This window comes from Anolis carolinensis, chromosome 1, assembly GCF_035594765.1.
Source record: "Anolis carolinensis isolate JA03-04 chromosome 1, rAnoCar3.1.pri, whole genome shotgun sequence".
In the NCBI taxonomy this organism is placed as follows: Eukaryota; Metazoa; Chordata; class Lepidosauria; order Squamata; family Dactyloidae; genus Anolis; species Anolis carolinensis.
The window spans coordinates 102,298,554-102,320,985 of NC_085841.1; the positions used below are offsets into that span (position 1 = coordinate 102,298,554).

Below are 22,432 nucleotides of genomic sequence, written 5' to 3' on the forward strand. Positions count from 1 at the left end.
AACTCCAAGAAATTTCCTTAAGGGTTGCTGTGAGTTTTCCGGGCTGTATGGCCATATATCGGAAGCATTCTCTCCCGACACTTCACCCACATCTATGGCAGGCATCCTCGGAGGTTGTGGAATCTGTTGGAAAACTATGAAAGTGGGGTTCCTGTATCTGTGGAAGGTCCAGGGTGGGAGGAAGAACCCTTGTCTGCCTGAGGCACCTCAAGGGCTTTCCCTCGCCCCCCTCCCCCTCCCCCTCCCCAACGGGCGCATGGCCACGAGGAAGGGGGCGTGGCCCGTGGGGACGCGCGCGCGCTCGGGGAGGAGGGAAGAGAGTCAGGCGAAGGCGGTGGGGGAGGGGTGTGGGGCGATGCACGCGAGGGTGCCTCCATTGAGCCCGCCCCTCCCCCTTTCCCCCTCCTCCCGTCTCGGGTGGCCGCCGTGATTCCTTGGGGGGCTCAACTTGGGCCCTTGTGCGGAAATGACACACCACGGTCCCGTCACGTCACGCGAGAGCGTCGCGCGCGCGGACCCACTCACACGCATATATATACAAAGCGCTAAAGGGGGAGGGGAAAAGGAGACACGGGAGCCCGCGCCACAGCCGCTCCGAGGGGGGGGAAAGAGGAGGAGGAAACACCCACTCGAGACCAAGGGGCCACGGATGAGCCCTCCTCCCCACGCGGCCACCACTCTTCTCCTCCTCCCGTTTTGTGTTCCTTCCTTCCTTTCCCCAGTGCCTGAGGAGCACCCAGGTAAGCCCCTTTCCCTCAACTCTCCCCTCGCAACTTTCTGCGCGCGTGGAGCTCGCCCTCCCCCTTCCTGCGCGGGCAATGAGGAGATATTCCCCCGCTCCTTCCCATTCGGCTCCTTTCGGAAAGAGTTAAAGCCGCTGCCGTTACTTCACCCCCGGCGCCCCCTCCCTCCCTGCCTCCGCCTCGCGGCGAGGGGTCTGTGCGCGCATGCGCGTGCGTGGGGAACCATGGCCGCGAGGCCCTTCTCCGGACCACGCAGCCCGGGCGCTTCCATTTCGCGAGCGGAGCGGGGGGGGGAGGGGGAGCAGGACGCAGAGCGCGCGCTCTCTCGCAGGCGCCACATAGCACGGTTCCGCTCAGGGGAAGAAGGAGGGAGGCGGTTGCTGGAGTGCTTCAGTCCGCTCTTTCGGGTGGGCGGGGGGAGGAGGAGAAGCAACATTTAGGAGGCCTCTCCCCTCCTGACATCTGAGTTGTCCTCGTTGCCGCAAGGCCACGGCGGAGGTAGGGAAGAGCATAGCCTTTGCTGCCTCCCCTCAGCCAGCCATTCCGCTTTGGAAAAGGAGAGAGCAGCGCTCACGTGACCCTTCCGGCTCTCAGAACTCTGCTGCGGCTGCCTCGAGACCACGGGCGAGCGAGCGGGGCCAAGTTCCTCTCCGCGAGGGGAGGGGCGGGGCCAAGCTTCCCCCGCGTGCGACGGGAGGGGGCGGGGCCAAGCCCCCCCTCCCACGCGCGCAGCAGCCTCCGTCGCTAATTGGCTGGCTTTCCTGCCATAACACGGCAGGGGCAGCCACAGAATGGCGACAGCGCCCCTTCCCCTGCTTTCCCGTGTCTCTTTCCCCTTTTTAACGCCTGAAGGAGGATTCCATATTCTCCTTCCCCATGCCACAGCCAGATCCTTTCATAAGCATAATAAAAAAAGAAAATCTTCTGTCTTTGAGGTAAAAAGCACTCTGGATTTGAGCAAAGAAGGGTTCTTGGCATCCTTCCTCCTGCTCACTCTCTGGAGATGAAAGTACTGCCTTCCCCTGCCCTTATTAACTTGTACTTTCTTGGTGGCATTGGGTGGAAGCCATGTTCTTCAGAGGTATAGAAAGTAGGGAAATGGCTTATAGCTGAGTGTTCACACATGAACTGTATAAAAGAGGTCTGGCTCTTTGAAGGACTGCTGTGATACCTGGGCCTCTAAAATCACACTGTTACTGGGTTCCTGTGAGTTTTCCAGGTTGTATGGCCATGTTCCAGAAGCATTCTTTCCTAATATTTCTCCTGCATCTATGCCAGGCATCCTCAGAGGTTCTGAGGTCTATTGGAAACCAGTCAAATGGGGTCTATATCTGTGGAATGTTCAGGGTGGGAGAAAAACTCTTGTTTGTTTGAGGCAGGTGTGAATCTTGCAATTAGCCAACTTGATTAGCATTGAATAGCCTTTCATCTTCAAGATCTGGCTGCCTACTTCCTGGGGGAATCCTTTGTTGGGAGGTGTTAGCTGGCCCCGATTGATTCATGTCTGGAATTCATGTCTGTGGACAAGTCTACATTGGGACCACCAAACGATCACGAATCAAGGAACATGAAAAGCACTGCAGACTAATCCAACCAGAGAAGTCAACCGTAGCAGAGCACTTGATGAATCAACCTGGACACAATCTGTTATTTGACAACACAGAAAGGCTGGACCACTCTTAACAACCACCATGTCAGGCTATACAGAAGGTATTGAGATCCACAAGCGTGTGGACAATTTCAACAGAAAGAAAGAAACCATGAAAATGAACAAAATCTGGCTACCAGTATTTTAAAAACTCTAAAATTAGGACAGTAAATAAAGAACATCAGAGGAATTCCAGATATGAATCAATCAGGGCCAGCTAACAGCTCCCAACAAATGATTCCTCCAGGCAGGAAGCAGCCAGGCTTTGAAGTTGCAAGGCTATTTAATGCTAATCAGGGTGGCCTATTGAAACATTCACACCTGCCTCAAACAGACAAGAGTTCTTTCTCCCACCCTGAACATTCTATAGATATATAAACCCCATTTGCCTAGTTTCCAACATACCTCACAATTTCTGAGAATGCTTGCCATAGATGCAGGCGAAACCTCAGGAAAGAATGCTTCTGGAACATGGCCATACAGCCCAGAAAACTCCCAGCAAAATGCAAAATGTGCTAAAGGATGTCCCACAAAAACAAGGTTTTTACAGTTTAATAAGCCTTTTCCATGTTTTTGTGATAGAACCAATTAGGAAATTACATTTATAATTCATTTCCAAAAATCCTGTAACATAGTGTAATTAGAGCTAGCCTTGCACATTCACTGGGGTTAAGAGAACCAAAACTCCTGCAAAAACGTTTCTTTTTAATCAGAGAGAACATCTCTAGGAAACTCAGGAAGTTTACCATAGAACCACACTTGAATACCTAGAGCAGTGGTTCTCAACCTGTGGGTCCCCAATTGTGTTGACTTAACAACTCCCAAAAATCCCAGCCAGTTTACCAGCCATTATGATTTCTGGGAGTTGAAGGCCAAAACATCTGGGGACGCCCAGGTTGAGAACCACTGCCATAGAGATTTTTAGGTGCTCTCTCCAGGAATCTGTAGGTCCTCCAGCATGACTCTAAGGCCAACTTGTGGTGGAAGTTGACCACTGGATCACTGGAGACTTAGAGTTCCCTAGAGAGAACGTTTTAATCAAATCCTGAATAATCAAATCCACAAAAGTCAAACCTGCAAATTTTGAGTGCCACGTGTAAAGATATTTAGAAGAGATGAGAGTAAGCCTGATAATTACTTTGGGATGAGTTTGAATCAAACTAGGATAAAAGGGGGAACTAATCACTTACACAACTAACTCATTCCGACTACACAATGTATTCTGAGCAAAATGCACAGCTTAATAGGATCTTCAGATTTACTATTTTACAAACTGCCATAGGAGAGGTTCTTAACATTTACTACTTAACATGTTCTCAAGGATCCATGAACTGGGTGTCAGAAAAAAATCCTCCTTCAACATGATTTTCTGTTACTTTGAAAGTTGTATTTTAAGTACATTTTTCTTGAGTGGAGGTCATGTTCAGTCTGAAAATGGGAATGGGCTTGTGGAAGCTGTATTATCCAGCGGTAATCTTCCAGAAGTTTGTAAATCTGGTGATCTGTAACCAACAGTCATTAGAGCTAGAGTCTTACACTAAGTTGGCTGGGAGTAAGAGCATTTAATACTGTGAGTATGCTCAAGTATGTTTAAGCATACTTAAACAATACTACAAGTTTAGGTGTTCACATAAGCATAAGAACTGATATTACAAGGTCTGTTTGAAATCTATTGTTTAGGTCCATTCATGTCTTGTTTTGTTTCTTAACACAAATATTTCAGAGCTTCATGCAAGAAGTGTGGCTTTGATCCTAAGCTGGTGGGAACGAGAGAGAGGGCCTTATCCGTAGTCGCTCCCCACCCTCTCTAAAGAAATAAAGCTGTCGCCCTCCCCCCTCTCCTTCAAAAAACAACTGAAGACCTATTTATGCTCACTAGCATATGGAGAGGAGGAGGATTAGAAAAAGAGAGATCACTACCGGTCCCTGGATGAGAACTGTATTGTATTTGGACCTTCCTAGTCCACACCAACCCAGTGGTCAGCGTTTGACCCACACTGTGAACTCTAGTTGGCTGTTGTAAACGAATGTGGATGCTTGTTTGGATTTTTTATAAATATAATTTTGTTTGACTACATGTAGTTTAATTTATTGATGTTAGGTTTAATTTATTGATGTTAGGCTTTAAATTGAGGTTTTAATTTTATTTTTATATGTGGGGTTTCTTTGGATTTTTTATGTCAGTATTTGTTTGTTTATGGAGACATTGAATGTTTGCCATTTTATGTTGGAATCCGCCCTGAGTCCCCTCGGGGAGATAGGGCGGAATACAAATAAAGTTTTATTTATATTATTTATATAAGTTCCATAAATGGAATTCTGCTCATAGACAAAAATTAAAGATGTATCACTGATAGATTGAGCAATGCTGATAGGGGAAAAACCTGATAGGAAGAAAATCAGCTCATTGGAGAAGAATTCTGAGGATCCTGTGGACTGCTAAAAAAGATACTTTCACACTGGATCATAGCACCCTTAAGAAAGCCTCAGACTCATTCCAGTTTTTCCTATGTACAGCATTGCATTCAGTGTCTTAAGACCAAAATCTGGCAGTCTACTACCAGAAAAGTTCATAATCCTTGAGTTCTCAGTCTGCCTGAAAACTGACACTGGAGGGTCAGGAATTTTTGTATAGTGGTGAAATGATCCTCCCAATTCCAATTTCAAAAGCAGTTTTATCAGTTCATTTCCCAGTTGGATCCTGGCCAGTGTTTTCAGCAGTATAGTAAATAGGACAGCTCTTTTGTATTCACTCTCCGTTCACGTGAGGTAGAAATTGTGGTTTTGGAGAGTTGAGCAATATTGTTGTTGTTTAAGATTTGACATATTTAATTTTTCTCTTTAATTTTTCTCTTAATGCAGAGGAACAAAATATGAATTCAGCTGAATTATATGATGACAATAATACAGAAGGTAGTGTTTCATCTTTTTAATATATTATCTGACCAGACAAAAATACTTTAGAAATTGTATCAAAATATATTTGGTATATTGTGCTAACAAATTAAGACATTTTTGTTAATTGTATATGTCAATAGATATATTTTACTAGGTATAGGTTTTCATTACTGTCTTGTCTTTAGAGATGTAATTGTTTTGGGGAAAGAACTATTCTCGAGTAAAACTATTCAGTACTGAATACAGTTAAGTTAGAGGTCAGCATTTTAAGAATTGAGGGTGCCGAGGTAATTTTAAAGTTTCAGTGAACTTTGTACATTTGTACATTTATTTGTGGTATGATAATTTATTGAACTAGTCTCAGTAAAGATTGATGTGAATTCCCTCATGTGTAATATGTTATTCAACAGAAAACCTCTGCTTAGAATCATAATAGTTTAATGAGTTTCTTGTCTGCAACTCATTTGTTACACTTTTTCTCTGCATCAGTTACCAAAAATATTTTGAAAGTAGAAACAAATAAAGAAGATGAAGTGCTAGACTGCTCAGTGATCTCAAAACCTGTGAAAAATTCACTGGAGAGTTTGGTGAATTGCCTGCAAGACACCAACAAACGAAAACGGACCTCGCTTGTTTGTAATGGTTCAGGAAATCAGCAAGAAATTCTACCAAGTGTGAAAAAAAGAGGCCTTACACAAGAGGTAATTCCTTTACATATGGATAATATGTTTTATTTATGCCTAATTCTTAAGGATTGACTACCAGTTAATCGGACCTGATCAGTATTTGCTCATATTTTTTGGTGTTTGGGAATTTTTTAATGGAGGTTTTAGGCTATACCAAAGTTAAGTCAAACCAACTTTATTTATGTCCCGTCCCATCTCCCCTTGGGGACTCAGGGTGGCTTGCAACATTGATGGCAACCATTTGATGCCACACAAATACACAATACAAATACAAATACATAACAAATTAAATACAAATAATTAATACACACAATATATCATAACTAAACATAATAACAATGAATAAAACACAATTCACAGCAACATTAAACGTAAGATTAAAAACCCAATTGATAGATTAAAACCGTATCCATCTTTAAAGCCTTGTCAATAAACCATTCATTGTGTGGAAGCCAAATATTCAAACATCTAATTCACCATAAGCCTGAGAGCATATGTTGGTTTTTAATTGTTTTCTGAAAGAGGGGTCTGGGGGGGGGGGCATTTTAATCTCATCCGGGAGAATTCCGCAGGTGGGGCGGGGGGTGGTGGATGGGACTGCAGAAAAGGCCCTCTCTCTCACCCCCACCAGCCGTTTTGGGATAGGCACAGGACCAAGAGGAGGGCCTCGCTTGATGAACGCACTGACCAGGCAGGTTCATATGAGGAGTGGCAGGTGACAGGTAGTCTGGATCCAAACCATTTAGGGCTTTAAAGATAATGTCCAGCACTTTAAATTTCACCCGCAAGGCGTTTTTTTCTCACAGTGTTAATAAATAACAAATTGCCGCTAAAATATGATCCAATATTAGATTGTGGATTGGGTTCAAGTAAGCTTGTTACATGGAAATTAGCCATGACTAAGCAAAAGTCTCTTTAATTTTAATTAATATATAGTTCAAGTAGTCTGGATCCAGCCCTTTGACAATATTGTATTAAATCAATTCAGGATTTAAAATCAGGCAATACATACCTTATTTATTTGTTCTTATTCAATTAATTATGTTAGAAGTAACATCTTATACTAATGTTACATATGTTCATTGAAAGGGCCTTATTTCAAACCTGAAGCACAGAGATGGGTCACCTACTCAGGAAGATGTGGAACAGCCAAACAGGACTAAGAATCCCAATGTAACATGGACTTGTGAAGAAGAAGATTTGAATAACACAGTCATGCCATCCTATAAGAAACCTCTATATGGCATCTCACACAAAATTACAGAGAAGAAGACTCTGCCAGGAACGGATCAGTTCACTTCTTATGACTTATTTGAAAAAGTTAATCCTAGCAGTCCCTCCAGTCTTCGGAATTTGAATGATCAGCGCAAAAGAGATACAAGTAATCTTTCCATTCTTGCTTCTGAGTCTGATCCAAATATATATTCTTTGATACAAAAAATGTTTTACACACTGAATACCTTAAATTCCAACATGACTCAGCTTCACAGTAAAGTAGACTTGTTATCACTAGAAGTCAGTAGAATTAAAAAGCATGTCAACCCAATAGATATTGTAGCAGATTTCAGGCCCCCACCTGAGTACCAACTGACTGCTTTAGAACTCAAACACCTCATGGATCAGAGCACATCAGGTGCGGACTTGGCTTGCCGATTACTGGTACAGCTTTTTCCTGAGCTCTTCAGTGAGGATGAGCTGAGCAGAACCTGTAGTACTTGTGGCTATCTTAACAAAAAGAAACTTGAATCACTGCATCTGCAGCTCATCCGAAATTATGTAGAAGTCTGTTACCCTTCTGTGAAGAATCCTGCTGTTTGGCAGGCGGAATGTTTGCCTCAGGTCAATGACTTTTTCAATAGTTTTTGGGCTCAGAGAGACATGGAAAGTAGTCAGCCAGATATACAGGCCTCCAGTTTTTATGAGACTGATCAGATCCTTGGTGAAAAGGAAGATGAAGAAGCGCTATCCATGGAGAGGAGTAATTCTATTGTTTCTGAATGGGTTTTTGATGCTCAGGATATAAATGAATTTTTAGATGAGGCTTCCTCTCCAGGAGAATTTTGTGTCTTTTTGCTGCACAGATTGTTTCCAGAACTCTTTGATCACAGGAAGTTGGCTGAGAGATATAGTTGTTATGGAGAATGTGGGAAACAAGAGCTTGACCCTCAGCGACTTCAGGTAATCCGCAGGTACACAGAGATTTATTTTCCTGCTATGCAGGAGAGAAAGGCTTGGTTGCAGCATTGTGTTCAACGAATAAATGATGAACTTGAAAGCATGTATATGGATGACAGTGAGAATGAACAGATGAGAGACGATTGCTATGATTCTAGTTTGCCTGATGATGTGTCTGTTATAAAAGTGGAAGACAGTTTTGAATATGAAAGGCCAGGTAGAAGGTCAAAAAAGATTTGGCTTGTACCTATAGACTTTGATAAGATAAATGTCCCTTCCCCTGATTTTGATGTCCCTATTCCAGACTACCTGTTAAACAAGGAACAGCTTAAAAATATTTATGAAAGTAGCTTATCTATAGGCAATTTTGCTTCTCGGTTACTGGTTCACTTATTCCCTGAATTGTTTACTCATGAAAACCTAAGGAAGCAATATAATTGTAGTGGATCTCTAGGCAAGAAACAGCTTGATCCAATTAGGATTAAGTTGATTCGACACTATGTGCAAATGCTATATCCAAGAGCAAAGAACGACAGAGTATGGACCTTGGAATTTGTTGGAAAGCTTGATGAAAGGTGTCGTCGCAGAGATACTGAGCAGAGACGCACATACCAACTGCAGAGAAAGGTGCATGTGCCGGGACCTGAAAGGAGAGACTTTCTGACCTATGCAATAAACACAGAAAGATTTAAAGAAGAATTTGAAGGACCACCATTGCCTCCAGAAAGAAGCAACAAAGATTTTTGTAAGATACCACTTGAGGAGCTTGTTGTTCCTTTACCAGACTTTCCTGTGCCTTCTCTATATCTGCTGTCCGATAAAGAAGTAAGAGAGATAGTACAGCAGAGCCTTTCAGTTGGTAACTTTGCTGCCAGACTTCTTGTAAGACTTTTCCCAGAACTCTTTACTTCAGATAACTTCAGACTGCAGTACAACCATTCAGGGGCTTGTAACAAAAAGCAACTCGATCCTGTCAGACTGAGACTAATCCGTCATTATGTTGAAGCTGTTTATCCTGTTGACAAAATGGACGAAGTGTGGCATTATGAATGTATACCCAGCATCGATGAAAGATGCAGGCGCCCCAATAGAAAAAAGTGTGACATATTGAAAAAAGCTAAGAAAACAAAAAAGTGAGGGAATCGTTTATATTTCCAAAGATGTTGTTGACCACTTCAGTTATTTGAAGCAAGTTGAAAAGTCAATCTGTTGTAGACTCAGCACTAAAGCAATTGACCCAGGAGCATTGCTCTTCCATATGTGTTTATTACATATATGGGAAAGGTCAATATGGGCAGCAAGGGAGGTAAGATCCAGTCAAGTATGAATGTCTTTTTGAAAACAATTGAAATGAATGCAAATTGTAAAATATATTCTATATTGACATGAGTTTCATTATGCCTATATACAGGGTAGAATCTTGATAGTACCCTTACTACCTGTATTGGTTCACAACATGGAACTGTAAATTGTTAGAGATGACCCTAAAATATCTTGTTTCAATATAACCTTCATTAGTAAAAATAGATTACATAGTTTTTAAATTCTTAATTGATTTTAACAATATGTATTATTGTGCTCTTTATGGCATTTTTCATTAGGTCATTTAAATCAGTCATTTGGAAAATAACACGTTTTAAATTTTTGAAACCTATCGTTTTTGAAATGCTATACTGTCTGAAGAATGGAAAATCAAGAAAAGTTTGTGCTAATTACAGTTATTCTTTATGTTGGTCTGAATGCTGGAAGAGTGAAAATACTATAAAATCAGCGAACAGAAGAGTCACCGTTTTCCTTTGGCATTTTTTCATTTTGTAGCTAAGTTGGTGTAAAATTTAAGATAACGACATTATTTAACATGTGTGTTTATAGTAAGATTGTAGTGTGGATGCTTCCTTTTTTATTCATATAAGTTATTTTACTGTCTTTTATGGTGTGAACTCTCTGTTTAAGAATTACTGGTATGAGTAGAGATTGTGAAACAGAATCCTGCCCTTTATCAGTAGAACATGGTGCTATTACCTGTTATTTTCACTACTTATTGAACAAATACTTGAATTGAAGAATGTACAAAACATTTAAGCCCGTATTATTTTTGTTAGTAAAATTTCTGCAGACTTTAAATACTAAATGTTTCATGTATCTATATTTGGTTATTTGGAATGGCACATGACATAGCTCTCTGCATTATGTTATTTTATATTTATATCTTTAGATACAGTGGCTCCCTGGTTATTTCATTATCATAAAGGTTATGATTTTTTCACCTTTCGACCAATATTTGCCTTCGAATTACCTGAAGTCCAAGTTATTAAACTTATTGATGGTATGTTTCCATTAAGTACACCCAAACACTAGTGAAGTGTTAAACTTTTTGCCTTTTCATTATATTCCCATAATAGAAATAAAATTACCTGCAGGAACAGGATTGGATCCAGATAATGTATGTCATACATTTGTCTCTTTGAAATCAGCCCTAGTTAAAAAAAAATCCCATTAATGCGTTGCATTAATTCCCTTGTGACTAAAACATGACTATCTGTCTCCAATTCATTGGATTTTTCTAAAATGCTTTTGAAATGTTTTCTATCATCTAGTGTAGTGAAGGAAACCAATCCCTTCCTGTGGATCTATTATATCAGTGAATATGGCAAACGCCATGGAGCTCCATGTGCACACTGAGTCCCGTGTCAGGCTCTGGACTAGGGAGCTTAGCTTGTCTGATGCTAATGTCAATAATTATTGAATATTAACATGGTACCTCTGTGTGTTTATCATATAGCCAAATAAATTTCTGTATTGCAGCAACAGAATTCAATATTTTAATCCAGTTTTTAAAAATACATTACCCCCAGTTACTACTCCCAATTTTGCACATTGCTTTCCTAATTACATAGATAGCTGTGTGGTTTTTTTTTTTTCAGTGCCAAAACTTGGCCAGGCAGTTTTGAAACCATTTGCTTATAGACAGATGTTATGACTGGAAGCTTCCTGCAAGGACGCATGTAGAATGCATGAATAAAGTATCTGCATTTTAATTATGGCTGGAAGAATATTTTACCAAAGATAGGTTGGTAAAACTATATGTACTTCCTCCCCCCCCCCCCCCCAATGTTAACACTTATTCAGCAAAATGAATGTATCAAATGAAGGAGTGTTTTGTTGTTTAATTATATACTATCTAGTAACGCCAACTTCTCTATCAGGAAAACAGCAAGTTGTTGGAAATAGTTATACTGTATTTTTCCTGTTCTTCAAAGTAGAATTCAGTATACAGATATTCCATACAGTCTGTTTTGTCTCTTAACCAATAGAATATATGAACAACTGAGGCTGATTAATGTCTAAATAATAGATTATAAAATACAGTACATTTTGTATAGTATATGGTTTTAATTAAAGGTAACATACAAAAGCCGATTTTAAAATGCTATCAGGTTTGAAAAAAGTGTGGCAATGAGGTCCTGATCTACTTAGAAGCAAGTCTATTGACCACAATGGAATTTGCTTGGAGGTAAGTATGGATAGGACTGCAGCCTGTCATTCTGCTGTCTCTGTTAAAATAGGTGTCACATTGACATCCCAAATGAGAATTCATATTGTTTTAATAGCCTCCATGTCACAATAATATAAGAGATGAAGTAGTCCAGCCATCTGGATTTCCATGAATACAGCAACTGAAAACAATACTATCTCAGTTATAGAAATAACTGGAAAGGCTATAGCTCTATCCATGGAAGTTATGGGTTTGCATTATACCTTCTGTGACACATGGGCATCCCCACAGCTTAAGGGTAGCTTGTGACACCTGCTGAGATACTTCTGTATTCATCTGAAAGAAACTCAGTAAAAAAAATGATCAAAAACAACTTCCCTGTAACAAAGAGCAATAGTCATAACATGTAGAACTGAACTATTATATTACAGGAAGAGTCACAGTGATCCATTAGTTGTTCTTGGCATGCTGTACATATTCAAATACATTCAACATAACGGGCTATTTCATAGAGTGCTACAAAGAGAATTGTCCCACCCACCTACCAAATTGGATCTGTAAAGATTAATTATCCTTATCCAACAAGCATTATATCAGTAACTGCTTCCAAGCCCATGTTTTTGAGGCAGGATCTCGGCAAACTGTTTTTTTAAAAGTGGTTCTCGATATCCTCCAAATGGTCAAGCACACAAAAATGTGCGTAGTCAAAATGAATAAAAGAACTTCAACTCTAAATATCCCTGTCCATAAAAAACTAGTATGTCAGAGAAAAAGGTTTACTCCTAGCCCCTCTTCTACCGTATGAGTATCTCACATGTTCACAAAGCTGAACATAGTGCTAAATGCCATTCCTTCTTGTCTCCCCACCTCAACTGCCTTACCTTTCACAACTGTGGCTTGGTGGTGGGTACAGGGGCTGTAGCTTTGTCTGCAGGAGTTTGCACAGGATTTTATCAATTTACTTGTTGCTGTATGTCTTCAAGGCGTTTCCAACTTGGGTAACCCTATGCCGATCCTATCTTGGCAAGATTTGTTCAAAGAGAGTTCTTTTTTTACTTCTTCTGCAGTTGAGTTACTTACACAAGATCACCCAGTGGATTTATGTGGCTGAGTAAAAATTCAAACCCTGGTCTCAGGAATCCAAATCCAGCACTCAAATCACATCACCATACTAGCTTGATACTATATATTTAAGACACCCAGATCAAGAATAACCGACTGTTACCTTTTCTGATATTGTTATCTAAATGCACTAGTCATTGCACTACTCAGTACTGATGAGAGGATTGGACACAGCTAACGTGTCCCATAGGTGAAAAAGCTTCCATCTGCTGTGAGCCTTTGATCCAACCAAGCTTTCCACTGCTTTAATAAGTTAGGAACCATTTGTTATTAGTTCCTCATTCTTGCTACTATCAGCTATTCTCTCCCCCAAAATAGTGTATGCTGGTGTATAGTATGGCAGTTGTAGCACAGTCTTCATGGACTGTAGATGGAAAAGGAAAATCAACACAAGTCGCACACTTTATTTCCACAGATGGAACTTCCTCAGAGTAGCAATGCACTGGGGATGCCAGACTAAAACTCTGGAGAAAACCCAGTGGTGTAAACCCAACATTACATTGGCACTGCAGCATCAATGTGACAGAGCAGCTCCTCCCAACCCTGCAACTGAGCACAACCCAAGACTAAAACATGGTCATTGGTGATACAAAGCCCTGCAGAGGAAAGGGATCTCACCCCCACTCCAGTTACAATTATGAAAGGTTTGTCCATTAATGCCTCTTTCTGGATTTAGAGCAATTATCTCCATACAGATTTCTTCTACTGGATTTCATTAACTATAATTGCCCACCAGTTACAAACAGCAGAACTACCTTTAGCTTACACAGACATATGAACCACTGAAGTCATTTTACACATAAGCATTACATGCCAACCCTTTGAGAGTTATTCAAGAGAAGTTATTCCTAGTTTTGTAGGGTTTAAAAAATGTTCCTTTCTTAATTTCCAGCAAGACATCCAAGATTTTGATGTGAATATCTCCTTGCAGCCAAATGAAGTGCAATTAAAACTTTTTAATTGCTTGCTTTATAAAAAAAATAACTAAATTGGTTGTGTGTAATTGATTCCTGGCTCATTAGGCTAGCTTCAACTGTTTTGTTTATTCAGTTTATGTTAAACAATATTGCCAGCATCCTGTATTTTTAAAAAAAATCCATTATAAATAAAGAATTTGCTCTTCTGGAGTCCAAAGCCTAAGAGTTTTTATTTTCACAGGTTTAACTTGCATTTGAGCAAAAGTGCACATATATGTATTGTACTGGATGCAACAGTGCCCAAAATCCCACATTAGTGCTTTACAATGATAAGAGCTACATCACTAACACATTAGAAAATTACAACAGTGTAACCTAGCAGTTTGAAAACATGCCAATGTGAGTAGATCAATAGGTACCGCTCCGGCGGGAAGGTAACGGCGCTCCATGCAGTCATGCCAGCCACATGACCTTGGAGGTGTCTACAGACGCCGGTTCTTCAGCTTAGAAATGGAGATGAGCACCAACCCCCAGAGTCAGACATGACTGGACTTAACATCAGGGGAAACCTTTACACTTCATAGAATTAGAGTTGGAAGAGACCTCACGGGCCATCCAGTCCAACCCCCTGCAAGAAGCAGGAAAATCTCATTCAAAGCACCTTTACAATGGGATACCATACAAAACCTTGTTAAATCAGGACCTTCCACTGTACAACATGGCAGTATGAAGGAGAAGGGGCATTTACCGCTGCCCCACAGCACTATTGGGACTGCTCTCTTCCTTGTGCTCTCATTGCACAAGAGAAAACTGTCCCACAAAGTGCCATACCATTGTGCATCATGGCTGTTGCTGTTTGCTCAACTTGTGCAATTATGACAATAATCACCCCTCAGGTAAAGGACTGTTTCACAATTTGTGGTTGACATGAAGTTTGAAAGTTGCCATTTTATATTTAACTGTGCCTTAACAATTGTTTTACTTCCACCAGTTTTGTTGGCCTGTCTCTAATAGGTTAAACATTAAAAGATTGTCTTGTTATTTCGCTACATCCACAATAATGCTTTGGAAACCAACTTTATAGCTCTTTGGGTCACAAAAACACACTTACGACTGTTTCATACATTTTGTTGGGCTTTATTAAAACTACTGTCCACACTGTTTTTTTTTAACATGGCAACAAGTGTATAGGAAGGCAACCACAATTTTGAACTGACAAAAAAAAATCATATTAACCAAAAGTATTTCCAGGGTGACATACTATACTTACCTCTACAATGGAAGACTTTCTTTTGCTTTCCTATATCATATAAGGAGATAAGAAGACCATTATCTTTTCACTTCATTTGCCCTGTACTGTTCACAGCATTTCCGCAACTGACTGCTAGCTCACATTGTCTATGGGAGCCCACCGATTTGTACAAGTGTCTCCTCAAGCCGCTTGTTTAAATTAAAGCATGAAATGAAAGCATAAGGATGAAATCCAACAAATATCTCTTCAATGGAAACAAGGCATCCAGCTGCAGCAGAACCAGACAGGTGGGGAGGGGGGTTCCTGCTATTCCTGCAAAGCATTCCCTAAAATCATTCTGGATAGTGAAGGGAACAATTTAGGAGTGGGGCATGATGGCTTCAAAAGGAGGGAGTGGAAGGCAAAGCTCTTTCACAGGATTCAAGTTACACACAGTGCTGAATAAAACCCTAAACTGCCAAACAGTAAAAAAAAAATCACAAAAGTAGTGCACAATAAAATGCATATCCTTGAATCCAGAAAATTGTGTGTTCCTATCTTCACTGGAACTGCTGTCTCTACTTTGTCTGCATATGGCAAGGGTGTTGGACTGTAACTTCCATCAGCCTTAACCATTATATCCAAAGACGAGGAATGCTAAGAGTGCCAGTCTAACATCAAAGGATCACATTTTACCTAACTTTACCAAAGACAGCAGCGGTGTCTACAAAGCTTATCCCAGTGAAGTGAACAGAGCATTTTGTGTGCTCCTCTATTCTCTTCCTAAAACAAATACAAGGCTTTCAGATGATGTGTATAGGACTATAGTTTTCTACCACACTTTCTGAGCTGGATTTCCCGAGATGAATTACTCAGTTCTAACATTCATCCTCTTTGTTTTCACCACACTGTATCTATGGTTTACAGAATTCTACTTTGTTATTGTAAACTCTGGAGCCAGTAGGTGAATCCATATGTCACACAGGCACACAAAAGCTTGCATGAAATGTTTTGTGCATTTTGGTTGGCCAATAAAGGTATCAATCTTTTGTGCATTTTGTTTTATTTCATAGGCACAAGATGCAAAAGGAAATCAAGAAGGCTTCCAATTTGTGGATTCACTTAGGAAAATTTGCACTATGTATCTAACACAGTATTTTCTCTTTCAGGGACCAGCTTTCTGCGATCACTTGCCTACCCATTTCACAAGACATAAAAAGAGAAGCAAGGTCCATTTTTCACTCCTAAAATGTTATTTAAACAAAAGCAGAGACAATTTCAGAATAGCCTTCCATTTTATTCCTCAGTTGTCTTCTGTAGAAGTATTATTCTCCCCTTCCAAATGAAACAAAAAGCAGCAAACTGACAGACAGAATTGATGCTTATGGCAAGGAAGGTGGCATGCCATCAAATACCCTTTAAATAATTAAAAGTGCAAGAATTTTGTTTAACCAAAATCCATATATTGTATTAACAAATGAATTGATCATAGGTAAATTACCACCACATGCAGACCATAGTTCATTTAAATACATCCTGCTTGGGCACCTTTAAATTTCTCCAGCGCCTCAAAACCACTTTGTATTTATCACCATCATCCTTCTCTGAAGCTTTTCTTAACACAACTCTCATAACTACAACAGTTTCTGTTTCTTTATCCTCTCCAATTATGAGGTCCAGTGTGTCACCAACTTTTACCTAAAAGAAAGAACAGTAGCATCAGCTTTAGTTTGCTTACATCTATGTATTTCTTTCAAATTTCTTTCTGTAGAAATTGGTTTGAACAGCCTGCATGAAAATGCTTTGATTCCCACATTTTTCATTCCCACCAAGTTGCAACTAAAGGAAAGATGCAAATATGGCAACATAATATCAACTATGACAGTACTGCTGCTGCTAAATGTCTGTAATGGAGATCCATATATGCTCTCTGACTTATCTCCAGTGAGAGAGAATATGAAGCATGTAGACATCTAAATATCAGTGATGCAAGTCTCTTGTGGGACCCTGAATGCTAAGAAATAAATGAGGGCAAAAGCTGCTGAGCTTTAAGGCTCACACAAGTTTTGAGTCACAAATAATTATGCCACAATATAAAGTCACAGATTAAGTATCTGTTATCCGAAATGCTTAGGATAAGAAGTGTTTCGGACTTGGGATATTTTACCATTTTGTAATACCTGTATTTCCATATATGTAACTTATAAGATATCTTGGAGATGGAACCTAAGTCTAAACATGAAATTTTTGTTTCATGTATACCTTATGTACATAGCCCGAAGATAATTTTATACAAGATTTTAATAATTTTATGCATCAGACAAAGTTTGTTATATCGAACCTTCAGAGAACAGCGATATCACTATCTCAGCCTTCCATGTGGACAGTTTTGGAGTATTTCAAGATTTCAGAATTATGAATAAGGAATGGTACCTAGAAGAGTGGTCCCAGTGCCACAATACTGCAGATATTTTCCCCCAGCAAAGGAAAGTGAGATATTCCCTAATCTCCACTTTGCTGATCTTCAACATTCTTGCCAGCAAAAAAGGAATAACCTTTCAATCTTGTGAACTGAAAATCCTACTATTCCCAAAATTCCAGAATAGAGAATTGGACAGAAGTGCACCAGCTCTGGAGATGACACATTGATTTTTCTGTCCCTTGCCTCAATCCACCCTGCTAGTGGGAACCAGTAAATTTTGGGATTTGCTCGTTCACCTGGGGATCCTCCCTTTCTCCCGCTGTTGGATTATGCTATCATCTTTCAGTATGTGTGGCGAATTGCTGTTTGCCATCAAGTTGACTTCAACTTATGATAACTCCGTGAATAAGAGCCTCAGGGATCAATTGCCCTGCTCAGGCCTTGCAGACTCAGGTCTATCCAGCTTCCCTACTGCATCAATCCACCTGTAGTGTGGTCTCCTTCTTTTTCCTACCACTTTCCACTTTGCCAATCATTATTATCTTATTAAATGAGCCATGTTGTCTCATGATAAGTCCAAGATAGTTACTCTACTGGAATGTGTTGTGCTTAATTGAGCTATTTTATCATATTGTGGACATGAGTACACAGATTTAGATACTTCATTCACATACACAGTGAAAACTCTTTTTTTAAAAAAAAATTATCAGGGCCAGTGAGTTAGAAGCAAAAGAGAAGGGATTGGAGGAAGGGACTAGTGGTATAAATAGTGTTACTTGTGATCTTCCTTAGTTTTGTCCAATAAAAACCTATTCACATCCTTCTGGTGTTGGAATGACTTCCTTTTAAAATCTCAATTCATTATAGTGCCAGGTCTGCAGGCATGCAGTTCTTAACTTTTATTTAGTGCTACATTTATAAGCTGGAACAATCCCAAGTAAAGCCTCATGTTCATCTGTTCTCACTCCCCATTTATGAGGTGAAGGACTGTGTTTAGGTTTAGTTTTAATATCAACCACAGTATCTTTTTCATATATCACAAAGCAGGATTTTTTGGAAGTACAACTAAATGTTTGGGTTTTTTTATCATGTCAAAAGCAAATTGAGGCAAGTCGTTTCTGGTGTGAGAGAATTGTCCGTCTTCAGAGAAAGTATCCAGGGGATGCTCGGATGTTTTACCATCCTGCTGGGAGGCTTCTCTCATGCCCTCAAATGGGAAGCTAGGGCTGACAGACAGGAGCTCACCCCGTCTCGCAGATTTGAACCGCCAACCTTTTGGTCAGCAGTTCAGCCAACACAAGGGTTTAACCCATTGCGCCATCGCAGCCCCACTAAATGTTAGTGAATCCTTTCTACTAGAGCATACAAAACTAGGGAAAGGGAGGAAGTTCAAAAGCCTGAGGCCTTACATAGGTTCACTGAAGTTTATGCATGTACTGCTAAACTTTAATTGGCCCAATACTTTCTAATACTTTGTTTTTGTTGCTATGTGCCTTCAAGTAATTTCCAGCCTATGGCAACCCATTCTTGATAAGATTTGCTCTTAATGCACTGCTATTAATTTAATAAGATAAGCATTACATGTGAGATGTGTTTTATCAGTTTTAAATCAATGTTTTAGCATGCATCTTCTTACCAGTTTCAGTCAATAATATATTTCTAAAGAGCCTTACCGATCTACTTTTCTTCCATAGCTTCTCTCCATTCAACCTGAGTTCACCATTGTAGAAGGCATCTTCCACTTTGCTTTGAAACAAAAAGGAATCTTGAATTTTTTAATACCAATACACTAACCATTACTATCCAATGCTACTGTTAAATGACCACAAAGGAGCCTTCCTGGACTTTCCTAATTCACTTTACCAAAAAAGAAGCTCTTCACTGACTGTTCGGAGTTCACCAAACACTCAAGTGATTGTTGGCGCCTATTTGAGCAGGACATCTGTGCCTGCAACATGGTGCCTATAAAGGAATGGGCTGGAGATAAGATACGCTTTAAAAGTATAATCCTATGTATTCTTCCAAAGCCTATGCTACAATATTAGCTTATATTCTTGTTTGTTTGAGATTTTAACTGCATTGCTCATTAACTGAGATTATTGTCTGCTGAATAGCAAAAATGTTAAGTTTCCTTTGGATTTATTCCTGCTGGATAAAGAATGTTATAATCTATTTTTTATCTCATTTATTCTAGCAATAAATGATCTATTTTAAGATGCCACATTCTTCCAATCCCTGACTTGCAAACCCCTTTAAACCTTTATACTTACTTTCTTGCAATATCTAGCCCAGATTTCATGATTACATCAAACCGGAAAGACTGTACGACTTTTTCAAGATCTTTGTAATCTTTCTCTATGGTAGAATCATCTTCAAATTCATCTTCAGAATCGCTTTTGTCCTCTTCTTCATCCTCCTCCTCTTCAGTATCTTCTGACACAGTTTGTTTCATGTTCTTCCGAGAACTTTTGTTGCTTTTGAGCCGTACGGAAATCCATGGCATATTTTTGGATGAAGGTATTAAAAAGACATGGCATTTAATGGGAGAAACGCAGAAATGGTTCAGGGAGACTGCTGTCGTGGGTTGTTGACTTGCAGAGCAAAGAAACCTCTTCCATGGTGTGCAATGTCCATTAGAAGACTTCTCCAAGAGTCCAAGCCAGACATGAAGACGTCTAAAAGTACCAAGAGACAGCCTGAAACACGTCATAGCATACCCTGGAACAAGAAAATACAAACTCTGGAGAGACATCCATTGCTCGCTCCTGTCCTGAAAAGTCTATAAACAACAGCCAGTCCTGAAAAGTCTATAAACAACCACTATCACACATTTGTTTCCCCTGCTTCACAAGAAATGCTCTGTTCAATTCTGTGGAAAAACTTTGTCCTATATTTTCCTGTCTGGTTCTATACCAATAAAATGATTTTTAAAACCCACTTTATCCATCAGCCTGGTACTGACAGAATGGGGATTCTACACTGGAAAATGGTCAGTTTCTAGAGTGTGCTTCTAAATGGGAGGGGGGTGGGATGAGTGTTAATACACTGGGTTTAAATTTTTTTACATAATTTTCTCTGAATATTTTATGTCATGTTTACAGCTGAATTGCATGAGTAAAACATTGTACACTGTACAATATTTCCTCACTACTTCGCTGTTCACTCTTCGCGGATTCGCTGTTTTGCGGTTTTTCAATAAACTCTAAAAGACTATTATAAATCATAAAAATTACAATTTACAGCCTAAGGAAGGGAGGAAGGAGAAGCCAAAGGAGCTCAAGCGGCAACGGAAGGAGAAGGAGGCGATTTATCAACACACGATTGGTTGATAAAGACTTAAAATAGTGTATAACTACTAAAATAATGTATAAATATTAAAATAAATATAGCGTCCCTACTTCGTGGATTTTCACTTATTGCCGGTGGTTCTGGAACCTAACCCCTGCAATAAGTGAGGGAATACTGTAGCTTGTAGCTTTTCAATTTCAACAGAAAGGAGGAAACCATGAAAATGAATAAAATCTGGCTAAGGTAAAGGTTTCCCCTGACGTTAAGTCCAGTCATGTCTGACTCTGGGGGTTGGTGCTCCTCTCCATCTCTAAGCCGAATAGCCGGAGTTGTCCATAGACACCTCCAAGGTCATGTGGCCGGCATAACTGCATGGAGCGCCGTTACCTTCCCGCCTGAGCGGTACTTATTGATCTACTCATATTGGCATGTTTTTGAACTGCTAGATTGGCAGAAGCTGGAGCTAACAGCGGGTGCTCACTCCGCTCCCAGGATTTGAACCTGGGACCTTTCGGTCTGCAAGTTCAGCAGCTCAGTGCTTTAACACTGGCTACCAGTATTTAAAAAAACTCTTAAGATCAGGACAGTAAATAAAGAACACTGTGAAAACAAGGGATTTCCAGACATGAAAAATCACATCCCGCTAACACCTCCCAACAAAGGATTCCCCCAGGCAGGAAGCAGCCAGGCTTTGGAGTTACAAGGCTTTTCAATGCTAATCAAGGTGATTAATTGGAACATTCACACATTCCTCCAACAGGCAGGAGTTCTTCCTTCCACCCTAGAGATTTCATTAGATATATAAACCCCACTTGCCTAGTTTCCAACAAACCTCACAACCTCTGGGCGAAATTTCAGGAGAGAATGCTTCTGAAACATGTCCATACAGCCCGGAAAACTCACAGCAACCCAGTACAGAAGTGCTATAATTGCGGATTGTGAATATACCTGCAGGCTTCCAAAATCCCAACCCAAGCTTTTGCAGCCTGTGCCTTCTGGCAAATCTTTCTTTTTCTTCCTTTTTTTTTTTTTAGCAACAGGCTATTTTGTTAAAAATAAGAACTAATCTAATGGGAGCCACGATGTGGTTGAGGTATAGCGTTAGAAGGGACCCCAAAGGCCATCCACTCCACCCCTTTCCCACACAACAAGAGCATTCCCGAGAGATGGCCATCCAGCCTGTGCTTAAAGACATCCGTTACAAGAGTGATACTCAAGATGTGCTACACCAGGCACGGGCAAGCTTGGGCCCTCCAGGTGTTTTGGACTTCAACTCCCACCATTCCTAACAGCCTCCAGTAGTGGGAGTTAAAGTCCAAAACACCTGGAGGGGCCCAAGCTTGCCCGTGCCTGGTCTGCACTGCAGAATGAATGCAGTCTGAACCCACTTCAACTGGCATGGCTCAAGGCTGTGGCACCCTGGGGCCTTGCAAAACGACCAGTCCTGGGATTCGACAGCACTGGGCTATATGGCCATTAAAGCGGTGTTAAACTGCATCCCTTCTCCAGCGTAGATGCACCCCTAGTCTTGCCCTGCCTCTCTCCGCCCGCGGTGTGGCCTCCCCCGGCTACCTGGTCCCGCTGCCTGCGCCTCGTCCCTGCTCCGCCGGCCCGTCCCCTTCCCCTTCCGCGGCCCAGGCCCAGCCAGCCCAGCCTTCGCGCCGCCGCCAGCGCCCTCTGCCGGGAGGAGGAAGCTCGGAGGACCCGCCACTAGGATCTTTAGGGAAAGAGATGGAGAGGTAGATAATCGAATACTTCTGGAACATGGCCACACAGCCCGAAAGACATACAACAACCCTGTGATCC

At 40.7% G+C, this 22,432-nt stretch overlaps 3 protein-coding genes across 6 annotated transcripts in view; 2 read left to right on the forward strand and 1 right to left on the reverse strand.

Moving 5' to 3' along the window:
* Positions 1 to 22,432, forward strand: part of LOC134298835 (uncharacterized) — a 483,127-nt gene that overhangs the window by 76,091 nt on the left and 384,604 nt on the right. The gene's annotated exons all lie outside the window — the stretch shown is intronic.
* On the forward strand, positions 323 to 13,895 carry bend3 (BEN domain containing 3). Of its 3 annotated transcripts, none has more exons than XM_008120765.3 (4): positions 323 to 740; positions 5,254 to 5,304; positions 5,779 to 5,990; positions 7,065 to 13,895. In XM_008120765.3, exons 1-4 carry the CDS (start codon positions 467 to 469, stop codon positions 9,285 to 9,287), a joined length of 2,760 nt encoding a protein of 919 aa, XP_008118972.1. In that variant the 5' UTR covers positions 323 to 466; the 3' UTR covers positions 9,288 to 13,895. The 3 variants fall into 3 exon arrangements, with proteins under 3 accessions (XP_008118972.1, XP_003215657.1, XP_016853311.1); XM_003215609.4 differs by lacking the exon at positions 323 to 740 and adding an exon at positions 755 to 1,241; XM_016997822.2 differs by lacking the exon at positions 323 to 740 and adding an exon at positions 1,253 to 1,678.
* mtres1 (mitochondrial transcription rescue factor 1) lies at positions 14,802 to 22,407 on the reverse strand. 2 transcript variants are annotated; one of them, XM_062980218.1, is made up of 4 exons: positions 22,199 to 22,407; positions 19,609 to 20,013; positions 19,012 to 19,084; positions 14,802 to 16,614 (listed from the first exon to the last, which is right to left on the reverse strand). In XM_062980218.1, exons 1-4 carry the CDS (start codon positions 22,390 to 22,392, stop codon positions 16,438 to 16,440), a joined length of 849 nt encoding a protein of 282 aa, XP_062836288.1. In that variant the 5' UTR covers positions 22,393 to 22,407; the 3' UTR covers positions 14,802 to 16,437. The 2 variants fall into 2 exon arrangements, with proteins under 2 accessions (XP_062836288.1, XP_016853301.1); XM_016997812.2 differs by having other exon boundaries at positions 19,609 to 20,056; positions 22,199 to 22,306.

Coding starts and splice junctions, on each gene's coding strand:
- mtres1 (XM_062980218.1), bottom strand. CDS start 22,392: ATGTTCCAGAAGTATTCGATTATCTACCTCTCCATCTCTTTCCCTAAA. Junction 20,014..22,198: donor GGCGCAGGCAGCGGGACCAG/GTAGCCGGGGGA, acceptor TGGTACTTTTAG/ACGTCTTCATGTCTGGCTTG. Junction 19,085..19,608: donor GGGCTAGATATTGCAAGAAA/GTAAGTATAAAG, acceptor TTTGTTTCAAAG/CAAAGTGGAAGATGCCTTCT.
- bend3 (XM_008120765.3), top strand. CDS start 467: ATGACACACCACGGTCCCGTCACGTCACGCGAGAGCGTCGCGCGCGCG. Junction 741..5,253: donor AGTGCCTGAGGAGCACCCAG/GTAAGCCCCTTT, acceptor CTCTTAATGCAG/AGGAACAAAATATGAATTCA. Junction 5,991..7,064: donor AAAGAGGCCTTACACAAGAG/GTAATTCCTTTA, acceptor GTTCATTGAAAG/GGCCTTATTTCAAACCTGAA.